Source organism: Kogia breviceps, chromosome 9 (assembly GCF_026419965.1).
Source record: "Kogia breviceps isolate mKogBre1 chromosome 9, mKogBre1 haplotype 1, whole genome shotgun sequence".
Taxonomy (NCBI): Eukaryota; Metazoa; Chordata; class Mammalia; order Artiodactyla; family Physeteridae; genus Kogia; species Kogia breviceps.
In genome coordinates this window covers 108,606,873-108,632,576 of record NC_081318.1, presented here as the reverse complement: position 1 = coordinate 108,632,576, position 25,704 = coordinate 108,606,873, and the positions used below count along the sequence as shown (strand labels likewise).

Below are 25,704 nucleotides of genomic sequence, written 5' to 3'. Positions count from 1 at the left end.
TTTTGCCATTTAAATTACAGTATCTGATGGTGTGGTCATCTTTGGGTTGATCTTGTTTGGGATTCTATGTGATTCCTGGACATGGAGTGTGTGTTTTCTTTTCCAGGTTAGCGAAGTTTTCATCTATTACATCTTCACATATCTTCTCTGCTCTTTTCTCTTCTTTCTTTTTTTGGGGATCCCTATAATGTGAATGTTAGTACACTTGATGTTGTCCCACAGGTGTCTTAAACTGTTCTCATTTAAAAAAATTTTTTTAAAAATTATTTTCTGTTCAGCTTGAGTGAGATCCACTACTCTGTCTTCAGTTCACTGATTCATTCCTCTGTATCATCTAATCTACCGCTGATTCCTTCTAGTGAATTTTTAATTTCAGTTATTTTATTCTTCATCTATATTTGCTTCTTCCTTATAGTTTCTAACACTTTGTTAGAAACTTCTAACTTCTCACTGTGTTATCCATTCTTCTCCCACATTCTTTGATCATCTTTATGATCATTACATTGAATTCTTCGTAGGGTAGATTGCTTATCTCTACTTAACTTAGCTCTTTTTCTGGGGTTTTACCTTGTTCCTTTGTTTGAAACATATTCCTCTGTCACCTCATTTTACCTAATTCTGTTTTTATTTCTATGTATTTGGTAGGTTGGTTATGATTCCTGAACTTGGAGAAGTGGCCTTATGTAGGAGACATCCTATGAGGCCCAGCAGCACTCTCCCCTTTAGTCACCAGAGCTATATGCTCTAGGTGTGTCCTCTGTGTGGGCTGCACAGGCCCTTCTGTTATGATAGGCTGACTCCTGTGGGCATGCTGCTTGGTGTGGCTGGCCTCTAGTCCTGTTGGTTGCCAGACCCTGATTAGTATGAAGTTTGTGGGTTGCTGGTGGGTGGGGGCAGGTCCTTTCACATCTGTCTGCATGGTCTAGGGAGTCTCAGTCCTGGTACCAGCCTGCTGATGGATGGCACCATAGCCTGGGGGGTCCTGAGGAAGTGTCAGCCTGCTGGTGGGTGGGATCATGGCCTGAGGGTGTCACAGGGCTGGTGTTGGCCTTCTGGTAGGTAGGTCCAGGTCTTGGGGTGGCTGTTTGTGGGGCCCCATGGGTCCTAGAACTTGTGCCAGCCCAATTGTGCATGGGGGCGTGTCCTGGGCCCTGTGGTGGGTGCAGCTGGGTCTCAGTGCAGCAGGGAGCTTAGAGGTTCAGACAGCAGCTAGTCTGCTGGTGGGTGGGGCTGTGTCACTGTCTGCCTAGTTGCTTGGCCTGGAGCATCCCATGACTAGTGCCAAAAGGCCGACGGGCCGCACTGGGTCATGATATTAATAAGCTAGAGGGAGGATTGCAAAATGGTGCCTGCCAGTACCAGTGTCCCTGTGGTAGAATGAGTTCCCAATAATGACTCTCACGAGTATCTATGTCCCCAGGGTGAGTTCCAGTTGCCTCCTGCCTCTATGGGAGGCTCTTAAAGGTCAGCAGGTGAGTCTGAGCCAGGCTCCTTTCAAATTACTGTTTCTGCCTTGGGTCCTGGAGCATGTGAGATTTTGTGTCGCCCTTTAAGAGTGGAGTCTCTATTTCCCACAGCCCTCTAGTTCTCCTGAAAGTAAGACCTGCCAGCCTAAAAACCAAATGTTCCGGGGGCTCATCTTCCCAGTGCAGAACCCCTCAGGCTTGGGAGGCAGATGTGGGGCTCAGACCAATCACTCCTTGGGGAGTACCTCTGCAATTGTAATTATCTTCCTGTCTGTGGGTCTCCCATCCTGAGGTATGTGTCTTGACTATGCCATCTTTCTGCCCTCCCTACCTGTCTCACTGTGGTTCCTTCTATATATCTTTAGTTGTATAAATTCTTTTCTGTTAGTCTGCATGTTGTTCTCCCTGATAGTTGCTCTGCAAATAGTTGTAATTTTGATGTGCCCGTGGAGGTGGTGAGCTTAGTGTCTTCCTACTCTGCCATATTGGCCACTCCCCCCTCCTTTTTAATTTTTTCATTGACACATTTGTTATTCAGTGGCATGTTGTTTAGTTTCACATATTTGTATTTTTTCCAATTTTCTTCTTGTAATTGATTTCTAGTTTCATACTGTTGTTGGAAAAGGTACTTGATATGACTCAATCTTGGTAAATTTATTGACTTCTTTTGTAGCCTAACATGTGACCTATCCTGGAGAATAGGAATGTTCTATATATATCTGTTAAGTTCATCTGCTCTAATGTGTCATTGAAGACCACTGTTTTATCATTATTGTTTTTCTGCCTGGATTATCTGTCTGTTGGTGTAAGTAGGGTATTAAAACCCCCTACTAATATTGTGTTACTGTCCCTTTAGTTCTGTTAGTATTTGCTTAATATGTTAAGGTGCTCCTATGTTGGATGCATAAATGTTTACATATCTTATATTCACTTGTTAGATTGACCCTTTTATCATTATGTAATGCCCTTCTTTGTCTTGTTGCAGTCTTTGTTTTAAAGTCTATTTTGCCTCATATGAGTATTGCTACTCCAGCTTTCTTTTCTTTTCTATCTGCATGGAATGTCTTTTTCCATCCCTTCACTTTCAGTCTATGTGTCTTTACATCTGAAATGAGTCCCTTGTAGGCAGCATATAGATGGGTCTTCTTTTTTTAATCCATTCAGCTACTCTATGTCATTTGATTCGAGCATTTAGACCATTTTTATTTAAAGTAATTATTGATAGATATGTACTTATTGTCATTTTGTTAATTGTTTCCTGGTTGTTTTTGTAGTTTTTCTCTGTTCCTTTCTTCTCTTGGTTTCCTTTGTAGTTTGATGGATTCTTTAGTGTTAACGTTTGGCGCAGATAGCCCCGAGCCCGGCATGGCGCTCAACAAGTGGGTGCATCCCCCAGGGAGCGGGCCCGTCTGGGTCAGGGTGTAGCCCAGGGTCCTCTGCAGAGGCCACCAGCCCCAGCCTGGGTTCGGGTGTAACTAGGGTCCTGTGCAGATAGGCACCAGCCTGGGTCCAGGTGTAGACCAGGGTCCTGTGCAGAGAGGCACCAGCCTCGGTCTGGGTGTAGACCAGGGTTCTCTGCAGAGGCCAGTGGCCTCACTGCAGCTTGCGTCTTAACAGGGAGCAGACCTCAGTGGGTCTGGAGGCTGAGCTGAAAGTTTGTGTGCTCTGTGCAGGCACAGCAAGCAGATATTAAGTACACAGCCTGCAGCATTACCTTTGCGGTGTGCACTCTGCGTGTGCATGTGGAAGAGAGATGAGTTGAGATAAGTGCACACATGTTCCCGAGGAACAAAGGTTTTTGCCCCCAAATCACCCACCTAAATGTCAGGAGAGACCTCTGCTTCCCCCTCTGTTGACTCAGGTTGAGGCTGACCTCATCTTGCACTTTCCTCCCAGATGCATCCCCTGGGAGGAAAGACGTCATGTTGTGAGGCTTTGAGTGTAAAATGCAGCTTCATCCTTCAGCCGGACTGCCAGCCCATAAGTGATCTCGCAGCAGCAACTATCGGAGAGGCGTAGCCTGTCTGCTAGGGTGTCTGCTCAGCTTTCTGTCTGTCCCCACCCTGTAGTTTTCCCCATCTTGGCCATAGTCGTCAGATTCTGGAGGACGGCCAGAATAACAGAGATTGGTGTCAGACGTGTTAGGGGAAGGGAGGTGTAACTCAAAGATGACACACGGCCACACCTTCCAACGTGAGGAAGAAAGTTGGAACTTGTCCCCTGCACCACTAGCTGATCATTGTTTTGTAGAGATTTCCGTGATGGGGGGCGTTCCTGGTGACGGATTTGAGCTCCTATCTAGAAAATCAAATGTTAGCCATTAGAGAGTGACAGCTAGTGATGGTGGTGTTTCAGGAAACCTACCTGCCGCATAATCCTCATGTGTTTCTGGGTTTCTTTTGTCTTGGCAGTTTGGTAACTCTCATTCGCCATCCGTCCGAATTAATGAATGTTCCTCTTCATCAGCAACAAAGCAAATGTACAACGTTAGTGGAAAATAAAACTGCTGCTGCAACTCGTGCTCTGCAAGTGACATACCCTCTGCTTGCCGCCAGTAATTGCTCTACTAGTGGAAATTCTCATCTTTCACCAACACAGGGAGGGAAACTGATTTGCGAAGCTTTGCTCTTTTGTATTAAATGGATAAATGGTATTTTAGTTAGGTCCCAAGGATTTTTTTTCTTTCATTGAGCTCAGTAACTTTTTAAAATCGAGAGTATTTATGTGGTTCGGGGATATTTACAAATCCTTAGTGAGCCTAAAGTTCTTCAAGTTCATGTGAATAGCTTTGACGTTACTTCTATTACAGTGCATTTTATTTGTGCGTAGAGAGGACATTGTCACCTGTTGATAAAGTTCCTGTTGCTTCGTTTTTTTCCAGAGTTCTAGTAACTCATGTTCTGTACTTGAAGCTGCCGAGCATCAGGATATTGGATTGCCGAGGGCACTTTCTTTCTGTTATCAGCAAGAAATTGAATCCACTAAACAGACTTTGGGTACTAGAAACAAAGCTTTGCCTGAGCAGGTTTGGATTAAAGTAGGAGGTAAGCGATGAAACGGAAGCTGGCAGGTGCTTTCTCCTCCTGCCTGATGTCTTTGCCCCCCCTTTTTTCCCGCCCCAGCCACGGGTGGGGGAGGGGAGAGAGGTGGTTTATAAACAGAGAAAGGGTCTCGGAAGCCAGCTTGCATCTTCGGGATCCTTCCAGTCCTCTACCCAGTCACCTCACTTTGAACATCCTTGCGAATTCTGAACATCACGTTTATACTTGGCCTGGAAACGTTGAGTTTAGGGGCTGCTTTTTCTTAACAGTAACCTCCTTAAACAGAAAAATGATAGATTTAGGTACATTTTCGTTACCTTCAAGTTACTGACAGCACTTCTAGGTTGTTTTTTTTTTGTCTTATTTCATACTTCATGAGCGAGACAGGAGTCTGAAATCCACTCAGAGCGTTAGGTGACGATCTGCAGATGGCAAAGGATTGAGCTGGGAGCAAGAGGCCATCAGGTGATACAGAAAGTTTTAGAAACAAGGAAACCTCTGAAGGCAAACTTTGCTTACCCCTGACGTTAACCCTCAATCCGTTTTTCCTGGAAAACATTCTTTTTCGAGTTATCCAACAATAACACAGCTTACACTCAGCTTTTCAAGAGCTGATAAACACAGGGTAGGGATGGAACTCTCCTTTTTTCTCCCACACCAGTGATTAATTTTCCATTGTTCGCAAAAGTATACATTCATGTTTGTTAATATTAAAATAGTCCCTGTACTGACTACTCAGCTGAAGAACCAAAATATTACCAATACTTGTGAATTCCTCTCTGTCTTTTTTTTTTCGCGGTACGCGGGCCTCTCACTGCTGTGGCCTCTCCCGCTGCGGAGCACAGGCTCCGGACGCGCAGGCCCAGCGGCCATGGCTCACGGGCCCAGCCGCTCCGCGGCACGTGGGATCCTCCCGGACCGGGGCACGAACCCGCGTCCCCTGCATCGGCAGGCGGGCTCTCAACCGCTGCGCCACCAGGGAAGCCCCTGTGCTGTTCTGTGTAGAAGCAAAAGGTGGTTAATTTTTCTGTTATAGCTGGGTACAGGATGATTCCCTAACATATAGTTAATTAACTTGGTCATTTATTGAGTACTTTGTACCAGTTTCTGTTTTAGTCTCAGTAAATAGAGCATGAGCAAGACAGATCTTCATCTCTGAGCCTACAGTGTTGAGCAATGGAAATTTATTTATTTAAAGGGATATATTAAAGCTAGGCAGCTAGATACCTTTCCTAAGGATGTGTCCGCACATACACACCAAGTGACGGCCAGCACTGAACTCACCGTGGATTATAACGGGCATTGTTTATATTTATTTAATGAACATTTACTGAATACCTACCACCTGAGAAAAAGCCTTATACGTACTACGTGTTGACGGTAAAAGTTTTAATTCTTACTCTGCCATTTCCTAGTTTAACAACTTCCTACACGTTCTTTACCTCTCCACCTGAGTCTCTCGTCTATAAAATAGGGACATTACCTACCGCGTAGCTGGGACACAAGAATGAGACAAGCTGAAATGTAGTGTCTGGCCCAGTGCCTGCAGTTACAGAGCATCTAGTGAATTACTGCTGCTGTTGTTACCTTACAAAGTTGCTCTAAAGTTCTGAGGGTACAGGTGGGGAAATAGAAACAAGGGCCGTATTATCTGAATGTAATCCGTAAAAGTCAAAAGTGGTCTAAGACTCCAGTTGTGATGTAAACCATCCCTAAAAAGACCAGGTTTGGGGATATTAACAGGCTGGTAGTCTGTGGTCCTTTATGAACCGGGGTCCCTTGGGGAATCAAAGCTGTGAATCCTAGCTTGGCACCTGGAGGGCAGGTGAGTGAAAGAAGGTCCTGCCCAGAAGGTTCCACACACAATTTTGCTTCCAGTTTCAGGGGGTTTGGGTCCATCCTTGGTCTAGAGACTTGGACCTGGTCCTTGCTCCTGGCCCAGGAGAAGTAAACGGGAAACTTTCCAGGGAGCGCGACTGGGCTTAGTGGGCCGCTGAGGGGGGGCTGGCCGCTGTCGAGGGGAGCCCCGAGGTGAGGGGCTGCCCTTCTATGCTCTCAGTGGCCAGGCCGCGAGCTCATTCCTCAGGACACACAGACACCTGCTTCGTTCCTTTGTTCTGCTTCAGCTTCTCTATGTGATTACTTTGGGTTTTGACTGTAGGCGCAGAATCCGCATTTGCTGTGATGAGTTGAATCCTTTAGTCCCGTGCTGCAACGCCAAGACCGATGAGGCAACGACCCTGCAGTGGACCACAGCGTTCCTGAAATATATTCAGGAAAGACATGGAGATTCTCTTAAAAAGGTTAGTATCTAGGCCAGGAGATTTTCAGAATCCTGTAAATGTATCAGTGTTGTTATTTATCCTTTTTCCACTAAGATGTCCCAAACTGTCCTTTGTTTCCTGGAACCAAATGTCAGAGGCTGAGTCCGGTGTGAATAAGGCCCTGCTCGTCACTTATCAAGGTACTAACCACAGCCTGGATTTGGGGTCAGCTAGCAGTTAGGCAGCTGCTCTGTGCAGTGGATTGTTTGGGGGCTTAAAGGGGTTTCAGAGACCTGCCTGTAGGATATGATTTTTCTTCCCCCTCAGAAGATGTTGTGAAAGGGATAAAACACAAATAGAAAAAAAGAAAAAGAGGCAATTAAATGTCAAATAAATAATCTGGATTTCAGACATGTTCAGAAGGCAGAGAAGAGAAACACTGCGGCCTGGGGGATCCGGGGGGACTCGGGGGCCCGCGGGGGCTGGAGCATCTCAGTTCCTTAGTACAGACAGCTCGACCTTGACCCTGTCTGTTTGGACCGAGGAGCCATTGATTCCCTGCAAGCCAGCGGGGCTCCCGGTGGGAGCGGATGCTGGGTGTGAGTGAGGGAACCACCTGCCCCCTCCTTGGGGGTTCACGTGAGAGAACATTCCCTGTACTGGCTTCTGTGCTCTGCCTTGGGGAGACCTTGGGTCCAGGTACCGGCCTCAGGACTCTGGGTATCGGGGCGCATGGGATGAGGTCTTAGTGAAGAGCGTCCTGGTTTGGCTGCTGGTCCGGCTCTCGTCACTGCCGTTGACGGCAGCACGAGTCTGATTAGAGAACCGAGCTGAGGTTGGCGCTATAAACGTGGAGCCTTTTTATTTTTATTTTTATTTTATTTTAAATTTTATTTATTTTTTTGGTTGCATTGGGTCTTTGTTGCTGCACGGGGTCTTTCTCTAGTAGTGGCGAGCAGGGGCTACTCTTCATTGCAGTGCGCGGACTTCTCATTGCAGTGGTTTCTCTTGTTGCGGAGCACAGGCTCTAGGTGCGTTGGCTTCAGTAGTTGCGGCACGTGGGATCAGTAGTTGTGGCGAGCGGGCTCTAGAGTGCAGGCTCCGCAGTTGTGGCTCACGGGCTTAGTTGCTCCATGGCATGTGGGATCTTCCCAGACCATGGCTCGAATCCGTGTCCCCTGCCTTGGCAGGCGGATTCTCAACCACTGTGCCACCAGGGAAGTCCCTGGAACCTTTTTAAAAAGAGCCTTCCGTATCTAGATCCTGGGGCAGCGGCCGGCCGAGCGCCCCAGGCTGCCTGGAATGAGGCCCCTTGGGCTGAGTGCTAAGAGTTTGTCTTCTCCGTTTCCCTTTTCTGTGCCCACGTGCATTTCCATCTTGTGTGTTTGGTACTTTCATCGAGTTCCTTATTTTCATTGTATATTTAATTGCCTTTTAAAGCAATACCTGTGTCAAGTTTGTGCTGATTGGATCATTTATGGTTATTTATAATGAGGTTACTCTTTAACGTTATTTTTTAGCGATAGACTTGGTTTATTGTAATAAAAGAAAGCTTTTATATTTTAAAAAGTGATTTAATGGTTGGCTCTGTGTACCTAATAGTGGTAAATTATTATTTATATGATTCCCTCAAATATGATGGTGTTTACCACAATAAAAAAAACTTAACTATCTCTAGTCAAATATTAAATTGGTTAAAAACTTATGGACGTTAATTTTTATGTGTATTAGGCTTCCTGAATATTTCTGAAATTTAGTTACATTGAATTTGTAGATTGTTTCTGGGTCGGATTACAAGACCCATCAAGAAACAGGCTGAAGTGACGTCAGTAGCAATTTGGGGGGGAATTAGAATGTAGGTAGCTTAAACCCTTGTGTCCTTCCTGTTTCCTTAGTGATTTTCCCCCTCTTACTTGAATGAACATTTTTGTTGTGAAAGATGTTATACACAAGAGTCTTCAGTGATTTTCCTCAATGATTTCAGTACACATGTCATCCCACAGGTCTGTTCCAACTCTAACCAGGCTTCTGTCCCAGACACTGGGGGCACCTTGACTAAGACAGAGACCCCGTGGGCTGGAGGGAAGCGGCTAACAGGTCGAGGGTGAATGGACCACCTCCATCCCGGTGTGGGGTCTGGTTGACATGCTGCAAAGATGGCTCCCCCTGCTGTGCAGCGGGGAGACTGGACTCCTGGAGGAGAGGTTGGGGGTGGGCAGGAGTGGAGACACAGACCCTGGTCAGAGGCCGCAGCCGCTCTGCTGAGACTGGCCAGGGCCCGCGGTGCTGGATGTAGGGCTGCTGGACAGAGGGATTGGGGACCACGGTGGGGCGTCTGGCTGGAGCAGCTGGGCGGGTGGCGCCGTTTCCCGAGATGGGAAGACGTGTGGAGAAGCGGGATGGGGTGGGGCGGAATCCACATTCTGTGTCCGGCAGGCTAGGTTTTCAGTGCCCAGGAGGCGTCCGGTGGAGAAGTTGAGAAGGTAAAGGCGTCTGCAAGCAGGTGGTTTCCTTTGTTTTATTTTTCTAGTGAGCACAGAGTTCACTGAACACCTGCCCTCCCCTCACCTAGTCTGAGCCGTCAACATTTACCATGTTTAGCACACACGTGCACGCGCACAGCACAATGTCAAAGACAGTGACAGATGTCGTGACCCTTCACCTCTAAATATTTACGCCTGCATCTCCCACGTAACGCCAGTGCTGTTACGTGGAAGCAAATGTTTCCTCTCCTCTGACGCGGAAGTGCAGATACGTGTGACTGCTTGGCGTGTATCCAGCGAGTTCTTGATCTCCCAGAAATGGTGTGTTTTGAAACCCTTTGGAGGCTAAGAGCTCAGAAGCCCTGTCCAGGGTCACAGTCGGCCTCGTGAGCCGGCCCTGCCGGGTCGGCGTTTGCTCTGCTGGCACAGGGGTTCCTGGTAGCGCCCCTGAGGGGCCAGAGGCACCCACAGCCGGGGGCCGCAGAGCATCGCCCATGGACTGCATGTTTCCAGGTGGCGTGTGGCGGGCGTTTTCTCCAACATGCACGGTGTGAGACTCGAGGAAAGCAACCGACAGTATTTGTTATTGAAGACCAAATTCCAGCTTTAAACGAAAATTAGCATTTTTGAAAAGCTTTTACCTGCCACCCTGAGCTTGATGGCTTCTCAGTGATGAAAGACATTTCCGGAGATGGGCGCTAACATTAACAGATGCGTCTCATGTCGTCTAATGAAATATGCCAGCGTGTGGACTCTGCATGTGTCCAACTGACCACCGTGCACACAGGCAAAAGATGTTTTCAGAGTGCGTTACAACGCAGGAAGGCGTGGAGCATTCGTGGATGTGGTTGCAGGTTCGTGTCACAGCTACTTTTCACGGAACTGCGGCCTGTTGAGGTTTGCTGTGGTATCAGGGAACATCCACAATTCTGAAAGCCTTTCTCAGGTTTAATTTTGGGAAACATATCCCACATGAGCAACTGCTCTTTGGGTTCCTCAGGTTTAAGGGTATAAAGGGACCTCGACCGCAAAAAGTGGGAGAGCTGCCTGGGAGGTGGTGGGCTGCTTCCTGTCCTCGGGTGGCCTGGGGGAACCTAAGGTTTCATGGTATTGGTAGGTCTGCTTAGGAAATGGAGCCGTTTTCAGCTGAGAGGGCATTTGCACTTAGAAATGTAAAGATAGAAAACTATCTCTTGGGCAGCTCCGCGCCCCTCTCTGGAGCTCCTTTGAGCGGCGCACTTAATCCCCTCTCCTCGCGCGCCCCAAAGCAAGTCTGCAGCTGCGGACTTCTCCTGGACTTCCTCCCGGCCACCTGTGGTGCACTGACCCCTTCAGGCTGTGTTCACGCCGCTCTCCCTGGGATCCGCCCGAGGCTCAGTTCCCAGCGCCGCCCGCCGCGGCGGGTGAGCAGACGAGCCTCTCGGGCTGGTGAGTGCAGGTCGGCCCCGATCCTCTGCGGGAATGTCTCCGCTTTGCCGTCCGCACCCTGTGGCTGCGCTCTCCTCCGCGGCCCCGAAGCTTCCCCCCTCCGCCACCCGCAGTCTCCGCCCGCGAAGGCGCTTCTAGTGTGTGGGAACCTTTCCTCCTTCACGGCTCCCTCCCACTGGTGCAGGTACCGTCCCCATTCTTTTGTCTCTGTTTATTCTTTTTTCTTTTGCGCTACCCAGGTACGTGGGGAGTTTGTTGCCTTTTGGGAGGTCTGAGGTCTTCTGCCAGCGCTCGGTGGGTGTTCTGTAGGAGAAGTTCCACGTGTAGATGTATCTGTGAGGAGGAAGGTGATCTCCGCGACTTACTCTTCCGCCATCTTGAAGCTCCTCCTCCTTGGCTCTTTTCTTGTGATGGCCCACCTGCTGACATTTGTGACTTCCTTTTGTTTTATTCTGCATAGCGCTCAACTGTCCCTTCGTATTTGATTTTTTTCTGTTTTTTGGTTTTTCTGTCTTTGCTATGCTGATTTCAGGGTAAATTTGTACGTGCTAGTATATAATTCACTGATTTTCTTTTCTTTTTTTTTTTTTTTGCGGTACTCGGGCCTCTCACTGTTGTGGCCCCTCCCGTTGCGGAGCACAGGCTCCGGACGCACAGGCCCAGCGGCCACGGCTCACAGGCCCAGCCGCTCCGTGGCACGTGGGATCTTCCCAGACCGGGGCACGAACCCGTGTCCCCTGAATCGGCAGGCGGACTCTCAACCACTGCGCCACCAGGGAAGCCCTGATTTTCTTTTTTTAAACAATTTTTTTGATGTGGACTATTTTTAGTCTTTATTGAATTTGCTACAATATTGCTACTTAAAAATTTTTTTTTTGGTTTTTTGGCCATGAGGCATGTGGGATCTTAGCTCTTGGACCAGGGATCGAACCTGCTTGGAAGGCAAAGTCTTTACCACTGGATCGCCAGGGAAGTCCCACTAATTTTCTTTTTAACTCTGTGAAGTATAGACCTATCCCAAGAAATCCCAAGATTCTTGATTTTTTACCTAATGGTCCCAAATTCAAAAGCTACAAAATGATACATAGCAAAGTGTTGCCTTGTTTAACCCAGTTCTGCCTTGTAGATATCAGTTCTCCACCCTCCTTGCATCCATGGGACCATTTTCTTTCAAAGATATGATATGCATGTACAAATATATATGTAAAATATATATACTTATGTACAAATATATGTGTGTATATATGCGTGTATCTATTTCTCTCCATCTATCTGTCTACTCATCTCTTCACTTTGTTGAAAGTAAATGGTAGCTTGCTAGGAATCATGCTCTGCATCCTGCTTTTTCATGTAAAAGTATATCTTAGTGACCATGATAGTGATGGTGGTGATGAAAAAAGAAGAAATGTAAATAATAGCTTTGATTTTAGGGTAGTAACTTTTCTCTCTCAGGAAATGGTTTATGAGAGTTCCAAAGAGTCTTTAATCTTTTAAAAATGTATTGTAAAATCTGCCAAGTATAATAAATTAATTCATACTAGGAAAAAATATATCTTGGAAGTTTTTCTGACTCACTTTGAGATGATCTTCCTCATTCTTTCATGTCTGCCTAGGATTTCATTGTACGAATGTGCACGGAACAGTTTACCCTGATGACCATCTCTATATTGAAAACAGTGTTCAGTAAATAACCACATGCTGAAGTTATTCTGAGCGTATGAGTACATCTGCAAGAATGCACGGCCAGAGGAAGAACTGCTAGGTCAAAGTCTCTGTGCGTTTGTAATTTTGATAAATGCTGCCTTTGTCTTCTGCGGAGGCTCTACCAGTTAAGTTTCCACTAAGAATTTATGAGATTTGCTCCTGGTCACCAACGTGGTGTTTTATCAACCTTTTTATCTTTGCCAGTTGAATAGCTTTTAAAAAACTGTACCTCAGGATAGTTTCCTTTTGCATTCTGATGAGTGAGTCTGAGCTTTCTTTTTCCCACATGATTAAGACCCAAATTCTCCTGGGTTCTGCTTTTGTTTGTTTCTGTTGTTTTGTTGACCTGTTTCTGCTTTGTTTCTTTTGCTTGGAAATTTATTTTTAAAATCTTTCTCATTCTTTCATTTATGTCTTTAAGTGTATACTTATTTCTTTAAGTGTGTACTCACTTTAAAACCCTTTTCGAACAACTGGATTAAAAATAAAATCTGTCTGGAGATGATTCATTTCCTGATGAGTCACCATCTTTCCATGGCCTGTTTCCTCAGTGACTTAGGGTTTTGGATGGCAGACTTATTTTGAGTGGGGAGTTTCCTAGTTTCACTCCAATCTCTGATCTTCCGTGTTTACTGGCACCCCATGACTTCCAGACTTGTTAAATTTTTTCTATTTGTATTTTGTCTATTGTTGTTGTAAATTTGGAATAAGGAGGTACTTGAGACCACAACGCCAAATCTGGTGTTTTTCAGAAGACCCCAACATATTTTTTAAAGCCGTATTGTGACACAGACCTTTCAGCCTCCTACCTGCAACTGGGTTTCCTTTTTCTATGAAAACAAATAAGAAAACCTCATTTTAAATGGAATCAGAAAGCTCCTGAAGGGGGGGAGCTCTCATGAAGGTGCCGGGATGAAAGAGGGAGGTAAGAATTGCTGTAACAAGGTCTGTTAGTGTAGAATTGTCTTGGTCTCAACGTTTTTGTTTTTTTTTTTTTTCAGTTTTAGAATATTGTTATTACCCTACTAACATCTCTCATGCCCATTTCCAGTTTATCCCCATCTCCACCACCAGCCCCAGGCATGGGAAGGTTTTTCAGTGTAAAGGAAATTTAACAAACATAAAGCTTTTAGATTGTTTTCTTTCTTTTTGAGTCAGTTTTGGTAAGCTGTGCCTTTCAATGAATTTGTCCATTTCACTTCGTTGTCAATTTTTTTATATAAAAATTTTCATGACATTTCCTTATTTTCCTTTCCATGAGTCTAGAGTCTAGAGTGATGCTTTTTCTTTTTATATTGGTCATTTCTCTCTTATTTCTTTTTTTTCTTAATCTGTCCAGCTTAGACATTTTCAGTTTTACTGGTCTTTACAAGGAACAGTTTTGGTATTATTGGTTTTTATCTCTTTTTGCTCTTTTCTATTTTATTGATTTATACTTTTTATTCTTTCTTTTTACTTACTGTGAGTTTAAATTTTTTTTAAACATCTTTATTGGAGTATAATTGCTTTACAATGGTGTGTTAGTTTCGGCTTTACAAGGGGGAAGAGATATGGGAACATATGTGTATGTATAACTGCTTCACTTTGTTGTAAAGGTCTCAACTTCTTAGCCATGATAATAAGAATGTTACTTTTCTTCTGGCACAAGGAGGGCATTCTTCAACATGGGAATTTCTTCTCCTGATTTTAAGGGAAGGAAGATCCCTCCGCACCCCAGTAACAATGCACAACTTGCAGCCAACAAGAAACTGGCACAACCTGGAACTCTTGTTCTTTTCTAATGAACTTTTATTCAAAACAACCCTCCCCAGTTTCCTCCCAAAACCTAATAAAAACTGACCTTCCCTTTGTCTCTTTGGACTTGCCTATGGTTCACCACAGCGTGGACAAAGAATGTCTCCTGCCATGTTAGTAAACAGGACATGTGGCCATAAAAAGCCATCAGCCACTGCAGTCTCGTGGACTGTGCACCCTGAGGGGAGCCAGAACGGAGAAAATCTGGACACTGGCCCTAGATAGCTGAGGGGCACATCAAAGAAATGATTTCAGGGAGCCCAGACTCTTGTATCCTCCCATACATACAAAAGCGCTACATTCATTAACCTGAGTTATTTGGTTTTCTTTAATTAACAGTCATCTTTCGATGTTCTGGCTACCTGGCCTTTGTTGCACAAACTCCTACATAGTCTGGTTCCCCCCTTACCTTTTTTGGAGCAGTCCCCCAGAGCGATCTGAGAGGCTGTCTTCTCGGCTTAAGTCCTCAGCAAGTCCACTGAATAAAACATACATTTTGACTTTTAGGCTGTGCTTTTTTTTTTTCCAGTCGACAATTGCAATTCCTCTGCTATTCCCAAATAAACTCAACCCTGCTTTTATAATTTGTCCATTATTTTATTTAAGATTACAGTCTCTTGGGTTCAGAAGGAATTCTGATTGGCCATAATCTATATTAACATTTCTCTTCTCCAGCCCTGCTTGGCTGTGCCCTCTGAGACCCTTTCTTTGCAGGACCTTCCCAGCCCAGTTACTAGCTGTTCCCAGCTGAGCCAGCAGCAAGAGCAATATGCCATCCCTGCCAAAAGTTGGAGAGTGTTGCGGCTGGAAGTAAAAATTTGGGAGTCGTCTCATATGGGGGTGGGGGCTGGAGGAGATTGAATAACCACTGAGTATGGATAGCACACAGAGACAGCTGTCCAAAGACTGAGGTCTATGGCACTCCAAAATATAGATGGCAGGAAGAAATGTAGGAACCAGCGATGAAGACTAGCTTGCAGAATTAGCTTGCGAGTTAGAGCGAAAACAGCAGAGTCCCAGGTCTTGGAAGGTAAGTAAAGAAGGTGTGCGGGGCCACTTATCCAAGCAGTCTTAACTGCTAGTCTCCAGGTGCAACAGTTTCAAAGCTGTGAAAGTTATGGGAACTTCTGGTTCAGGTGAATAATCCAAACATAGTTCTAAAAACCAGTTCCTCCTGAAATCCTAAACATGATGCAAAGCCTTTGTCCTAGTCCATGAGGGAGCCCACAGACTGGGTGACTTATAAATAACAGAAATGTACTTCTCCCAGTACTGGAGGGTGCAGCAGGTCTGGTGAGAACCTACTCCTGGTTCCCAGACGCCATCCTCTCACTAACCCTAATCCCTGGGCAAACAATGCTGTGACTTATGCAAAAGAAAGCCCTGTTATTCTTAGTGATAGTCTACGTGCCTCTCCAGTGGAACAAACATTTGACATTGAAAAACAAAGTCTTGGTTACTTTCAAGACTGGGCCAGCTGAGGATTCTGAAGATATTATGTGAGAGCTGGATAAACCTATTAGGGTTAATTCCCCTCACAAGAATTATTCTCTTGTTATCCAATGTGTACATCACCTGTCTTCTGCTAGATTTCTAGGGCTTTCCTTGTGTAGCAGAAGCAGCACCTTGTTTAATTAAAGTTGCCAAATGACCACCTTTAAACACATCTTGATTTTTCTCTTTTCTGCAGAAGCAAACCTTAGCTCCAGACTACTGGCCGGGTGGTGGGAACCACCGGGTCTCCAGCGGCTAGTCCTCTCCATCATTCCGTCCGGATGACCACGTCGTGGCCCCTGCTGCGGCCTCTGGGCTCACGGAGCAGGGTGGGGAGCACGACTCACAACAGAGACCAAATCCAGGTGGGACAAAAGTTCGCACTGAACTCAAGCGTTGGGACTCTGAACACTGTTCCGAGGAAACACCGCCAAAGACTTTTGTTTTAAAGGATCTCTCAATTTCCAAACCAGAAATGCTGAAAAAATAAAGTGTGTGGAAGACGTTTACATGGTAATTTTACTACTGATACACAGTTGGCAGAAATGGCTGTGTGCTGAGTTTTCCCAGGTACTTATTTGTCCTTTCTCAAAAATAATTAATTAATTAATATTTTTGGCTGCGTTGGGTTTTCGTTGCTGCGCATGGGCTTTCTCTAGTTGCAGAGAGCAGGGCTACTCTTCTTGGGGTGCATGGGCTTCTCATTGCAGTGGCTTCTCTTGTTGTGGACCAGGGGCTCTAGGCATGTGGACGTCAGTAGTTGTTGCACACGGGCTCTAGCGCGCAGGCTCAGTAGTTGTGACGCACGGGCTTAGCTGCTCCGCGGCATGTGCGATCTGCCCGGACCAGAGCTCGAAGCCGTGTCCCCTGCATTGGCAGATGGCTTCTTAACCACTGCGCCACCAGGGAAGCCCTGTCCTCTTTTTTTAATGCATTAAATGAATGGGAGATTGACCAGAAATCTCAGTCGAATTTCGTGGATGGCAGGGAGGCCAGGGCGCACGAGAATTCTGAGGCCGGCCTCACCCCCAGCACGTCCCGTGCCTCGTCCCGCCAGCAGCGCGGCCACGCCCAGCCCAGCACCTAGGCCACGCCCTGGCGCCGGGCAGTTGACAGGAGGAGCCTGCGCTCTGCCCCTGGAGCTGATTGGCCGGCTGCGGCCCCTCACACTGCCTCGATTGGCTGCCGCTGCTCCCGCTGCGACCGCCCGTTGGCCCAGGCCGTTGCCCCGGCGACGCAGGTTGATCTGGTTCCGCGCCGCGCTGGGAGTTTGGGGTTGGTCCCAGCCGCCCCCTGGAACAGGGTGGCCTCGGACGCTGGACCCTAGGCCGGCAGGTGAGCGGGGTCAGACGGCCAGTGGGGTCGGGGCAGGGAGGGGGCCACCCGTCACCCGGGATGGAGGAGCACAGGGCCGGGGGGGGGGGTACCTCAGAACCTGCTGTCCCCTGCTGTCCCCTGCTGTCTACTCAGCGTGTGTGTGCCCCTGATGTATACCCTGCCTGGACTTGACCGCATGTCCCGAACAGTGAGACGCCTGTATACCTGTCAGGTGGAGGAGGACAGACAGAGAAGAACGGGGACCCGGCCTCTGCAGCTCAACCCCCGCGTCGGTTCGTGGTTCACCCGAGAACAGAGAACAGCCGCTCCAGCGTGTCTTCTGGCATGAGGAACTCGAGCAAGGAACTGCATGACGCCACGAGCCGCTATGCTCCCTGCGGTGCGTGACCCGAGGAGAGGAAACCCGCGTTTGCTCTGCGGCTGGACTGGCTCACACCAGCGGGGGCGGCCGGGAGGGGACAGGACAACACGGGGAACCCTCAGAGAAAGCCGCACACTGCCCCTATGCCCCAGTGTGGAAGCAAGGCTTAAAGGGTAGCATGGGGGGCGGGGGGGAAACCAGGCTTGTTAGTTTGCTTGTTTGTTTTTCCCCTATATTCAACAAAAGAAAGCCAGGCTACCCACTGCTGTTGGAGCTCCTCAGTGTTTGGAGCGATAGCATCTCTGAAAATGTCTCTGTAACAGCAAGCCTGTGTAAGTCTCACAGGGGTCTCCCTGTATGTTGGCTTGGGCACTTTCATTTTCAGCTGCATCCCCACGTATTTCATTGATCACCTATCTCTTGCTCCTAATTTAGACCTCAACCAGGGTGACTCTGTCTCCTGCTTTAAGCAGCGGGACACAGGAAACAAGCCTCCGGTTATGGTTCCCACGGCAGTGGGCTTCTCACCGTGAAGCTGGCAGAAGGGAAGGAGGAAGACCTGGGTGCTCGAGTCTGACTTTGCCTTGGTTTTTACGCTGCCCCATCTCGAGAAGGGCTGGAGAAGGAGGGAGGATAGAGAGCCCCAGAGCTCTGCTGGGAAGGGCAGGGTGTGGCCCGGCAGGGGGGCTGCCAGCAGTGAGACCAAGCGTGGCCTTCTTCACAGCCTCAACGCGCTTCCTGCCTGGAGCTCCACTGTGGCCTCTATGGGTGGGTCCGTGGCTGTGCTGGGAATGGGGCAGGGGGCGGGAGGCCCGGGTCCCCGTCTCCACGGTGGGCTCTCAGCCTGGGTCTGACGTCTCAGTGCTGAACTTCAGAACAACATGCCGAGGGGTCCTTAGCCCTGGTTTATAGGTGAGGAAGCCGAGGCTCAGAGTTTCAGGAGGCTGCCCTGTTCTCCCAGGCCGCGGCGGCCCAAAGCCAGGGCTCCAGAGCCCCGTGGGATGTGCCCTCAGACACCGGAGAGCTGTGGGGCTGAGTCACCTTGCGGTCTCTCTGGGCCTGGCTCCATATGGATAAAGCAAGCACGCGAGGGGGCAAGGGAGCTCGTAAAGAAATCTCCATGGTAGTAAGTGATCTGGTGCCATACAAGTACTGATAATGTTTGAGGACAAGACAATTGTCATTCCTTTAACCCTGTGTGTGTGTGTGTGTGTGTGTGTGTGTGTGTGTGTGTGTGTGTGGTGTGTGGTGACATCTGGTTCACAGTGACTCGTGTGCTGGCTCTCTGAGCAGAGCACACAGTGATAAACAGCCAACCAGGTTAGAGCTCAGTGCCCGCCCAAAGCTTCCAGTAATGAGAAGTAGAAGCTACTCTGTTGTCTGTGGATTAATTAGTAATCAAAACACAGAGAGGAAAAAAAAACAGAGAGGAAAAATAAAGCAAGAACTGAATGCCTTCCCTCTAAAAGAAAATATTTGAGCTGAGTACAATCAGATAAGATGGTCCTGCTCATCCATCCTCCGAGTTCTTAAATTAATTCTCTGTGAGCTTGGGCACACTTTTTTAAAGCTTTCCCGGGGGGGGGTGGGGTTCTCCTTTTCAAAACTATAGTGTTTCCACTATACTGTTCATCTAATTACTGTTCTTTAGATATTTAAAAGATTTCCCATGAACATTCATTTTTACACAGTGAACTAGCTTTAGTTCCAAGTACAGATTGGGTGACTATATTTTAGCTTCAGAGGATGGTGACTTTCTTGTTCCTGGGATCCATGTGTGCTTGTGTAAAGGGAACTATTCAGCACCATTTTCCTGTGTTCCTACTGTACTAGTCAAGGTTCTCCATAGCCCAACAAGATGTGTGTGTGTGTGTGTGTGGAGAGAGAGAGAGAGAGAGAGAGAGAGGGAGGGAGGGAGGGAGATTGACTGGGAGATTGATTTATTATAAGGACTTGGCTCACACAGTTGTGGAGCGGGCAGGTCCCAAATCTGCAAGCCGGACACCCAGGGAAAGGGCTGATGCTGCAGTCCTGAGTCCAAAGGCTGTCTGGGGGCCGAATTCCTTCCTCCTCAGTCTTTTCTCCTAAATCCTTGAACTGATAGCATAAGGCCCACCGACATTAGGGATACTTATCTGCTTTAGCCAGAGTCTATTGATTTGACTGTTAATCTCCTCTAAAAAGCACCTTCACAGTAACATGCCAGACTAAACATCTGGGACCTGTGACCTAGCTAGGGTGACACATAAAATTACCCATCACACCTGCCAGGAGCCAGTCTAACAGGTCTAACACCTGTTAGACCCTGAATGCCATGGTTTTTATATTTTGGGGCCGTGACGCACAGCTTGTGGGATTTTAGTTCCCCGACCAGGGATCGAACCTGGGCCCTCGTCAATGAGAGTTCAGAGCCCTAACCACTGGACTGCCAGGGAATTCCCTGAATGCCATGCATTTTTGACAGCTGGTTCCAGTAAGCTCTTAAATGCAAATTACTTGTGCTACGATAGTGGCATCTTTCTTATTTCACACTCCTGGATTTTGTGTCCAAAGTTTTCAATCAGCAGTGATATTTGTCCTTATATTTGGACATGCGGTTAATCAGTTTCTGATGCAAAGAGTCACCAGAGCACCAAGAGCCTGAGGGTCCCAGGGTCTTCTCTCTGTGGAGCCATAAGTGGACCTGATCACTACAGGTCCCTGGGCTTCTGCCTACACCTCTGGCTCCTGGCAGGGACCCTCACAGGTGGTCACAAAGCAGCCTGCGGGGCTGTGTCTTGGGTGCCCACTGAGTGGGCCTCAGGGCTCTGGCAAGCCAGTTCAGCTCACCTCCCCGTGGCCACTCTGGGTGGGGCGGGGGGTTCAGACCAATGGGGAGGGAGGGCAGGGAGCAAGCTGGCCTTCATTTACTCCCCCCCCCCCCGTTTGTCCTTCCACCCTCCTCTTCACGGAACCCTGTCCCCTAGAAATCCCACACCTTTTATCTACACGCACCGCGCTTCAGCCTTGTGGGACCAGACTTGATGTTTCCACGGAAACCACACGCAGCCCACCCCTGCCGATCTGTGGCCCGAGATGCTTCCCACAGCATGAGGATGCCCGGGACAAAGCCCCCTCCGCCCCGCCCCGTTCAGCCACCCTTCTGAGAGCTGCTCCCCTGTCCTGTCTGACAACTTGGGCTGTCCCACTTTGGCCTCAAGCAAAAGGACAGAAGGGTGGGGTTCAGGTGACACTGTTTGCCAGTGAAGCCTCCCTGATGGCAACTGGCAGTCCTGCATCCTCCTGCTCCTGTCAAATTAGCAAACCTGCTCAGTGAGGCTCTTCCTTCTGTCTCAGTGTGTGTTTGTTTTTCCACTTGGAGTCCAGTTGATCCACAATATTGTGCTAGTTTCTGGTGTACAGCAAAGTGACTCGCTTATACATATGTATCTAGTCCTTTTCATATTCTTTTTCATTACAGGTAGATACTGAGTAGAGTTCTCTGTCCTGTACAGTAGGTCCTTAAATAGATTATATAAAATAGATGATCTATTTTATATATAGCAATGTATATATGTGAATCTCAACCTCCTAATTTATCCCGCCCACCCACCTTTCCTCTTTGGTAACCATAAGTTTGTTTTCTATGTTTGTGAGTCTATTTCTGTTTTGTAAATAAGTTCATTTGTATCATTTTTTTAGATTCCACATGTAAGTGACATATGTGGTATTTGTCTTTCTCTGTCTGACTCTGACTTACTTCACTTAGTATGATCATCTCTAGGTCCATCCATTGCTGCAGATGGCATTATTTCATTCTTCTTTATGGCTGAGTAATATTCCATTGCATATATGTACCACATCTTCTTTAGCCATTCATCTGTTGATGGACATTTAGGTTGCTTCCGTGTCTTGGCTATTGTAAATAGTGCTGCTTATGAACATAGGGGTGCGTGTATCTTTTTGAATTAGAGTTTTCATCTTTTCCGGATACATGCCCGAGAGTGGGATTGCAGGATCATATGGTAGCTCTATTTTAATTCTCTTAAGGAAACTCCATAGTGTTCTCCATAGTGGCTACACCAATATACATTCCCACCAACAGTGTAGGAGGGTTCCCTTTTCTCCACACCCTCTCCAGCATTTATTAAATTTTTTTTTGCATTTATTTATTTTTAAATTAATTAATTATTGGCTGCGTTGGGTGTTTGTTGCTGTGCGTGGGATTTCTCTAGTTGCGGTGAGCAGAGGCTACTCTTCATTGTGGTGCGCGGGTTTCTCATTACAGTGGCTTCTCTTGTTGTGGAGCACGGCTTCAGTAGTTGTGGCACGAGGGCTCAGTAGTTGTGGTTTGCGGGCTCTACAGCACAGGCTCAATAGTTGTGGCACATGGGCTTAGTTGTGGGATCTTCCTGGACCAGGGCTTGAACCCATGTCCCCTGCACTGGCAGGTGGATTCTTAACCACTGCACCATGAGTGCAGTCCCCAGCATTTATTATCTGTAGACTTTTTGATGATGGCTATTCTGACTGTTGTGAGGTGATACCTCATTGTAGTTTTGATTTGCATTTCTCTAATAATTAGTGATGTTGAGCATCTTTTCATTTGCCTATTGGCCACCTGTATATCTTCTAAATGTTTATTAAACCTAATGTTTATTAAGGTTTTCTGCCCATTTTTTGATTGGATTGTTTAGTTTTTTGTTATTGAGTTGTATGAGCTGTTTGTATATTTTGGACATGAAGTCCTTGTCCATCACATAGTTTGCAAATATTTTCTCCCAGTCCATAGGCTGTCTTTTCCTTTTGCTTAGATTTCCTTTCCTATGCAAAAGCTTATGAGTTTGATTAGGTCCAGCTTGTTTATTTTAGCTTTTATTTCTATTGCCTTGGGAGACTGACCTAAGAAAATGTTGCTACGATTTATGTCAGAGAATGTTTTGCCTATTTTCTCTTCTAGGAGTTTTATGGCATCATGTCTTATATTTAAGTCTTTAAGCCATTTTGAGTTTATTTTTGTGTGTGAGAGAGGGAGTGTTCTAACTTCATTGACTTACATGTGGCTGTCCAACTTTCCCAACACCACTGGCTGAAGAGACTGTCTTTTCCTCATTGTATACTCTTGCCTCCTTTGTCGCAGACTAATTGACCCTAGGTGTGTGGGTTTATTTCTGGGCTCTTTATTCTGTTCCATTGATCTGTAGGTCTGTTTTTGTGCCAATACCACACTGTTTTGATTACTGTAGCTTTGTAGTTTTGTCTGAAGTCTGGAACAGTTACGTCTCCAGCTTTTTCTTTTTCCCCAGGATTGCTTTGGCAATTCTGGGTCTTTTGTGGTCCCATATAAATTTTATGATTATTTGTTCTAGTTCTGTGAAAAATGTCATGGGTAATTTGATAAGCATCATGTTAAAGCTGTAGATTGCTTTGGGCAGCATGGCCATTTTAACAATACAGTAAGTCTTCTACATACAAACAAGTTCCGTTCTGAGAGTGCATTCGTAAGTCCAATTTGTTCGTAAGTCCAACAAAGTTTGCCTACGTACCCAACTAACACAATCGGCTATATAGTACTGTACTGTAATAGGTTTATAATACTTTTCACACAAATAATACATAAAAAACAAACACAAAAATAAAGAAAATATTTTTAATCATACAGTAGAGTACCTTGAAAAGTACAGTACAACAGCTGGCATTCAGGGGCTGGCATCCAGTGAACAGGCAAGAAGAGTTACTGACTGGAGGATGGAGAGGAGGTGGGAGATGGTAGAGCTGAAGGTTCATCAGCAATAGGAGTTGGAGGGCAAAGTGCAATTTCACTCATGCCTGATGTTGATGGCATGGGTTCTGGTTCCTTGCTGGAACCAGATGCATGTTCACATCTTTGAAAGTTTGCAACTTAAAGGTTCATATGTAGGGGATTTACTGTGTTAATTCTTCCAACCCAAGAGCATGGGATATCTTTCCATGTCTTTGAATCATCTTCAGTTTCCTTTATCAATGTCTTATAGTTCTCAGCATATAAGTCTTTTGCCTCCTTGGTCAGGTTTATTCCTAAGTTGTTGTTGTTGTTGTTTTTCTTTTTGATGCAATTTTAAAAGGGATTTTTTTTTTTTTTTACTTTCCCTTTCTGATATTTCATTGTTAGTGTAAAGAAATGCAACAGATTTCTGTAATCTTGTATCCTGCTACCTGGTTGAATTCATTTATCAGTTCTAGTAGGTTTCGTGTGGAGTCTTTAGGGTTTTCTATATATAGTATCATGTCATCTGCATATAATGACAATTTAACCTCTTCCCTACCAATTTGAAAACTTTTTATTTCTTTTTCTTGTCTGATTGCTGTGGCTAGAACTTCTAATACTATGTTGAATAGAAGTGGTGAGGGTAGGCATCCTTGTCTTGTTCCAGATTTTAGTGGGAAGGCTTTCAGCTTTTTAGCATTGAGTATTATGCTGGCTGTGGGTTTGTCATAAATAGCTTTTATTATGTTGAGATATGGTCCCTCTGTGCCCACTTTGGTAAGAATTTTTATCATGGTATCTCAGTGTTTTTAAAGTTCTAAGTTGATGAAATCTTGGCTAACATTTGGTCACATAGTCCAGAGACTGGCCCACGTTTTAAGTGATTTGGGATCTTTCAGGAATGTGTACTCCCGGAAATGCAGTGTAGTCCCAATTCATGGAGGATTGAAAGAGAAGAGAGAGAGAGCTGCACACATAGGGGATTTGGATACCTCACTGGGGGGCTAAAAACCCCGGGGAAGGGCTCTGCTCTCACTGCTTTGGGACAGAGGGGCAGCCAGTAGCAGAGAGGCCAGCAGGCCTCCTAGAAGGTGCTCGTCATCTGCTGGGCACCCTGGCTGCTGCTCGTGGCCTTTAGGGACTGTTAACTACACGACTGGCAGGGTGATGCCTCAGGTAACAGGTGTTTACAAGAGGGTGGTTTCAGCTGTGCTGGTGCCCCACGTTGATGTCCTGGGAGGGCGAGACGCCCTCCCTGGTGTAGTTGTCTTCTGGGCAGCGGACCAAACCAGCCTGGATTCCATAAGTGATGACCTGACCCTTGGCCTCCTCTTCTCTAGATTGGTGTTACGACCTTCCTGTGAAACGGTCTGGGAAAGCTGTGGATGCCCCGCCAGCGTCCCAGATCCCAGGCCTCAGTGACCTGAGGGAAGCCCCCAGTGGGCACACGCCCAGGTCACGAAGGTACTGGGTGAAGGAAACGGACTCTGAGTACGTGAAGCTGGCGTAGCAAGGTGGCCAGCCCAGTGAGCACCGCAGACTTGTGCTTTGTGGCAGGAGTGACACGGTCGTCTGGTCATTGTGTCTTCCCTGTAAAAATATGTGAAGTGTATGAGCTTTGCCCAAGGCCGTAGAAGTCCAGGTCAATGGATACAGTTCAGGGTGCAGACTCTTCAGGGGCGTGCTGTCGTTTATGGGAAAGACCCACGAGGCTGTGGGTTCACCGAACTGGGATTTTCCTTCTGGGTGACAGCCCTGCGGCGACTCCCAGGCCCACCTCCCCGTCTAAGTCACTCTCTGTCTCTGCACTGCAGTCGCCCAGCTCAGGGCCACCTCTTCCCCGGTCGCCTGTGAAGCATCTTTGTTCCTGTTGCTGTCTCATCATCCCTCATCCTGTGTATTAATATCTTCTTCTTGTTTGTTCGTTTTTGGCGGTACGCGGGCCTCTCCCGTCGCGGAGCGCAGGCTCCGGACGCACAGGCTCAGCGGCCGTGGCTCACGGGCCCAGCCGCTCCACGGCACATGGGATCCTCCCGGACCGGGGCACGAACCCGCGTCCCCCGCATCGGCAGGCGGACTCTCAGCCACTGCGCCACCAAGGAAGCCCCATTAATATCTTCTTGATGATGGAGGCCAGGGATGAGTGTCCATGGTGATGCTGATGAACAGCACACTTTTGTCCACGATGGAACTGAGAAAGGCCTGCTCAGTTGTGCTAATTAAAGTAGCTGGTCAAGTTGGGAGTCGCATCTATCTAGTACACCTTCTGGCTGGCCTTTGTGGTGAACGAGCCTGAGAAACGCTGACCTCTCTCTTTCTCTTTCTGAGCCCTGTTGCTGCTGTGGAGATGGTCACGTGGAGAGTGGGCGACACGGCAGAGGGCGGCGCCGGGCTCTAATGGTCAAAGACCCGGAACAGGCCATGTCATTCGCTCTGTGCGAAGCTCAGAGGGTGCGCCTCCTCCCCACTCCCCGGGCACCAGTTAGAGGACATCAGTGGGACAGCGGGAGGAATCTGAACAAGATCTGGAAACTGGGTAAAAGGATTGCATCACACTCATTTCCTGCTTTCGATGACCGCACTGTGATTATGTCATAACTGTCTCC

The 25,704-nt window shown here is 47.1% G+C and overlaps 1 protein-coding gene across 15 annotated transcripts in view; it reads left to right on the top strand.

Moving 5' to 3' along the window:
* The window catches only part of C9H7orf57 (chromosome 9 C7orf57 homolog), a 35,180-nt gene extending 9,843 nt beyond the window's left edge, over positions 1 to 25,337 (top strand). For 2 of the 15 annotated variants that reach the window (XR_010842330.1, XR_010842339.1), the window contains exons 3-8: positions 6,669 to 6,810; positions 9,302 to 10,866; positions 12,296 to 12,510; positions 13,139 to 13,311; positions 15,871 to 16,244; positions 16,662 to 16,749. Coding sequence is in view for 1 of the 15 variants with exons in the window: in XM_059073991.2 (XP_058929974.2) it covers positions 17,337 to 17,391; positions 24,439 to 24,608 (225 nt within the window). In the remaining 14 variants the exon portion in view is untranslated. Of the gene's footprint in view, positions 1 to 6,668; positions 6,811 to 8,774; positions 10,867 to 12,295; positions 12,511 to 13,138; positions 13,312 to 14,855; positions 15,211 to 15,870; positions 16,245 to 16,661; positions 17,010 to 17,223; positions 17,392 to 24,438 lie in introns of those variants that run through there. The other 13 variants (XR_010842334.1, XR_010842333.1, XR_010842343.1 and 10 more) reach the window with 13 other exon arrangements.
* The last annotated feature ends 367 nt before the right edge of the window (positions 25,338 to 25,704 follow it).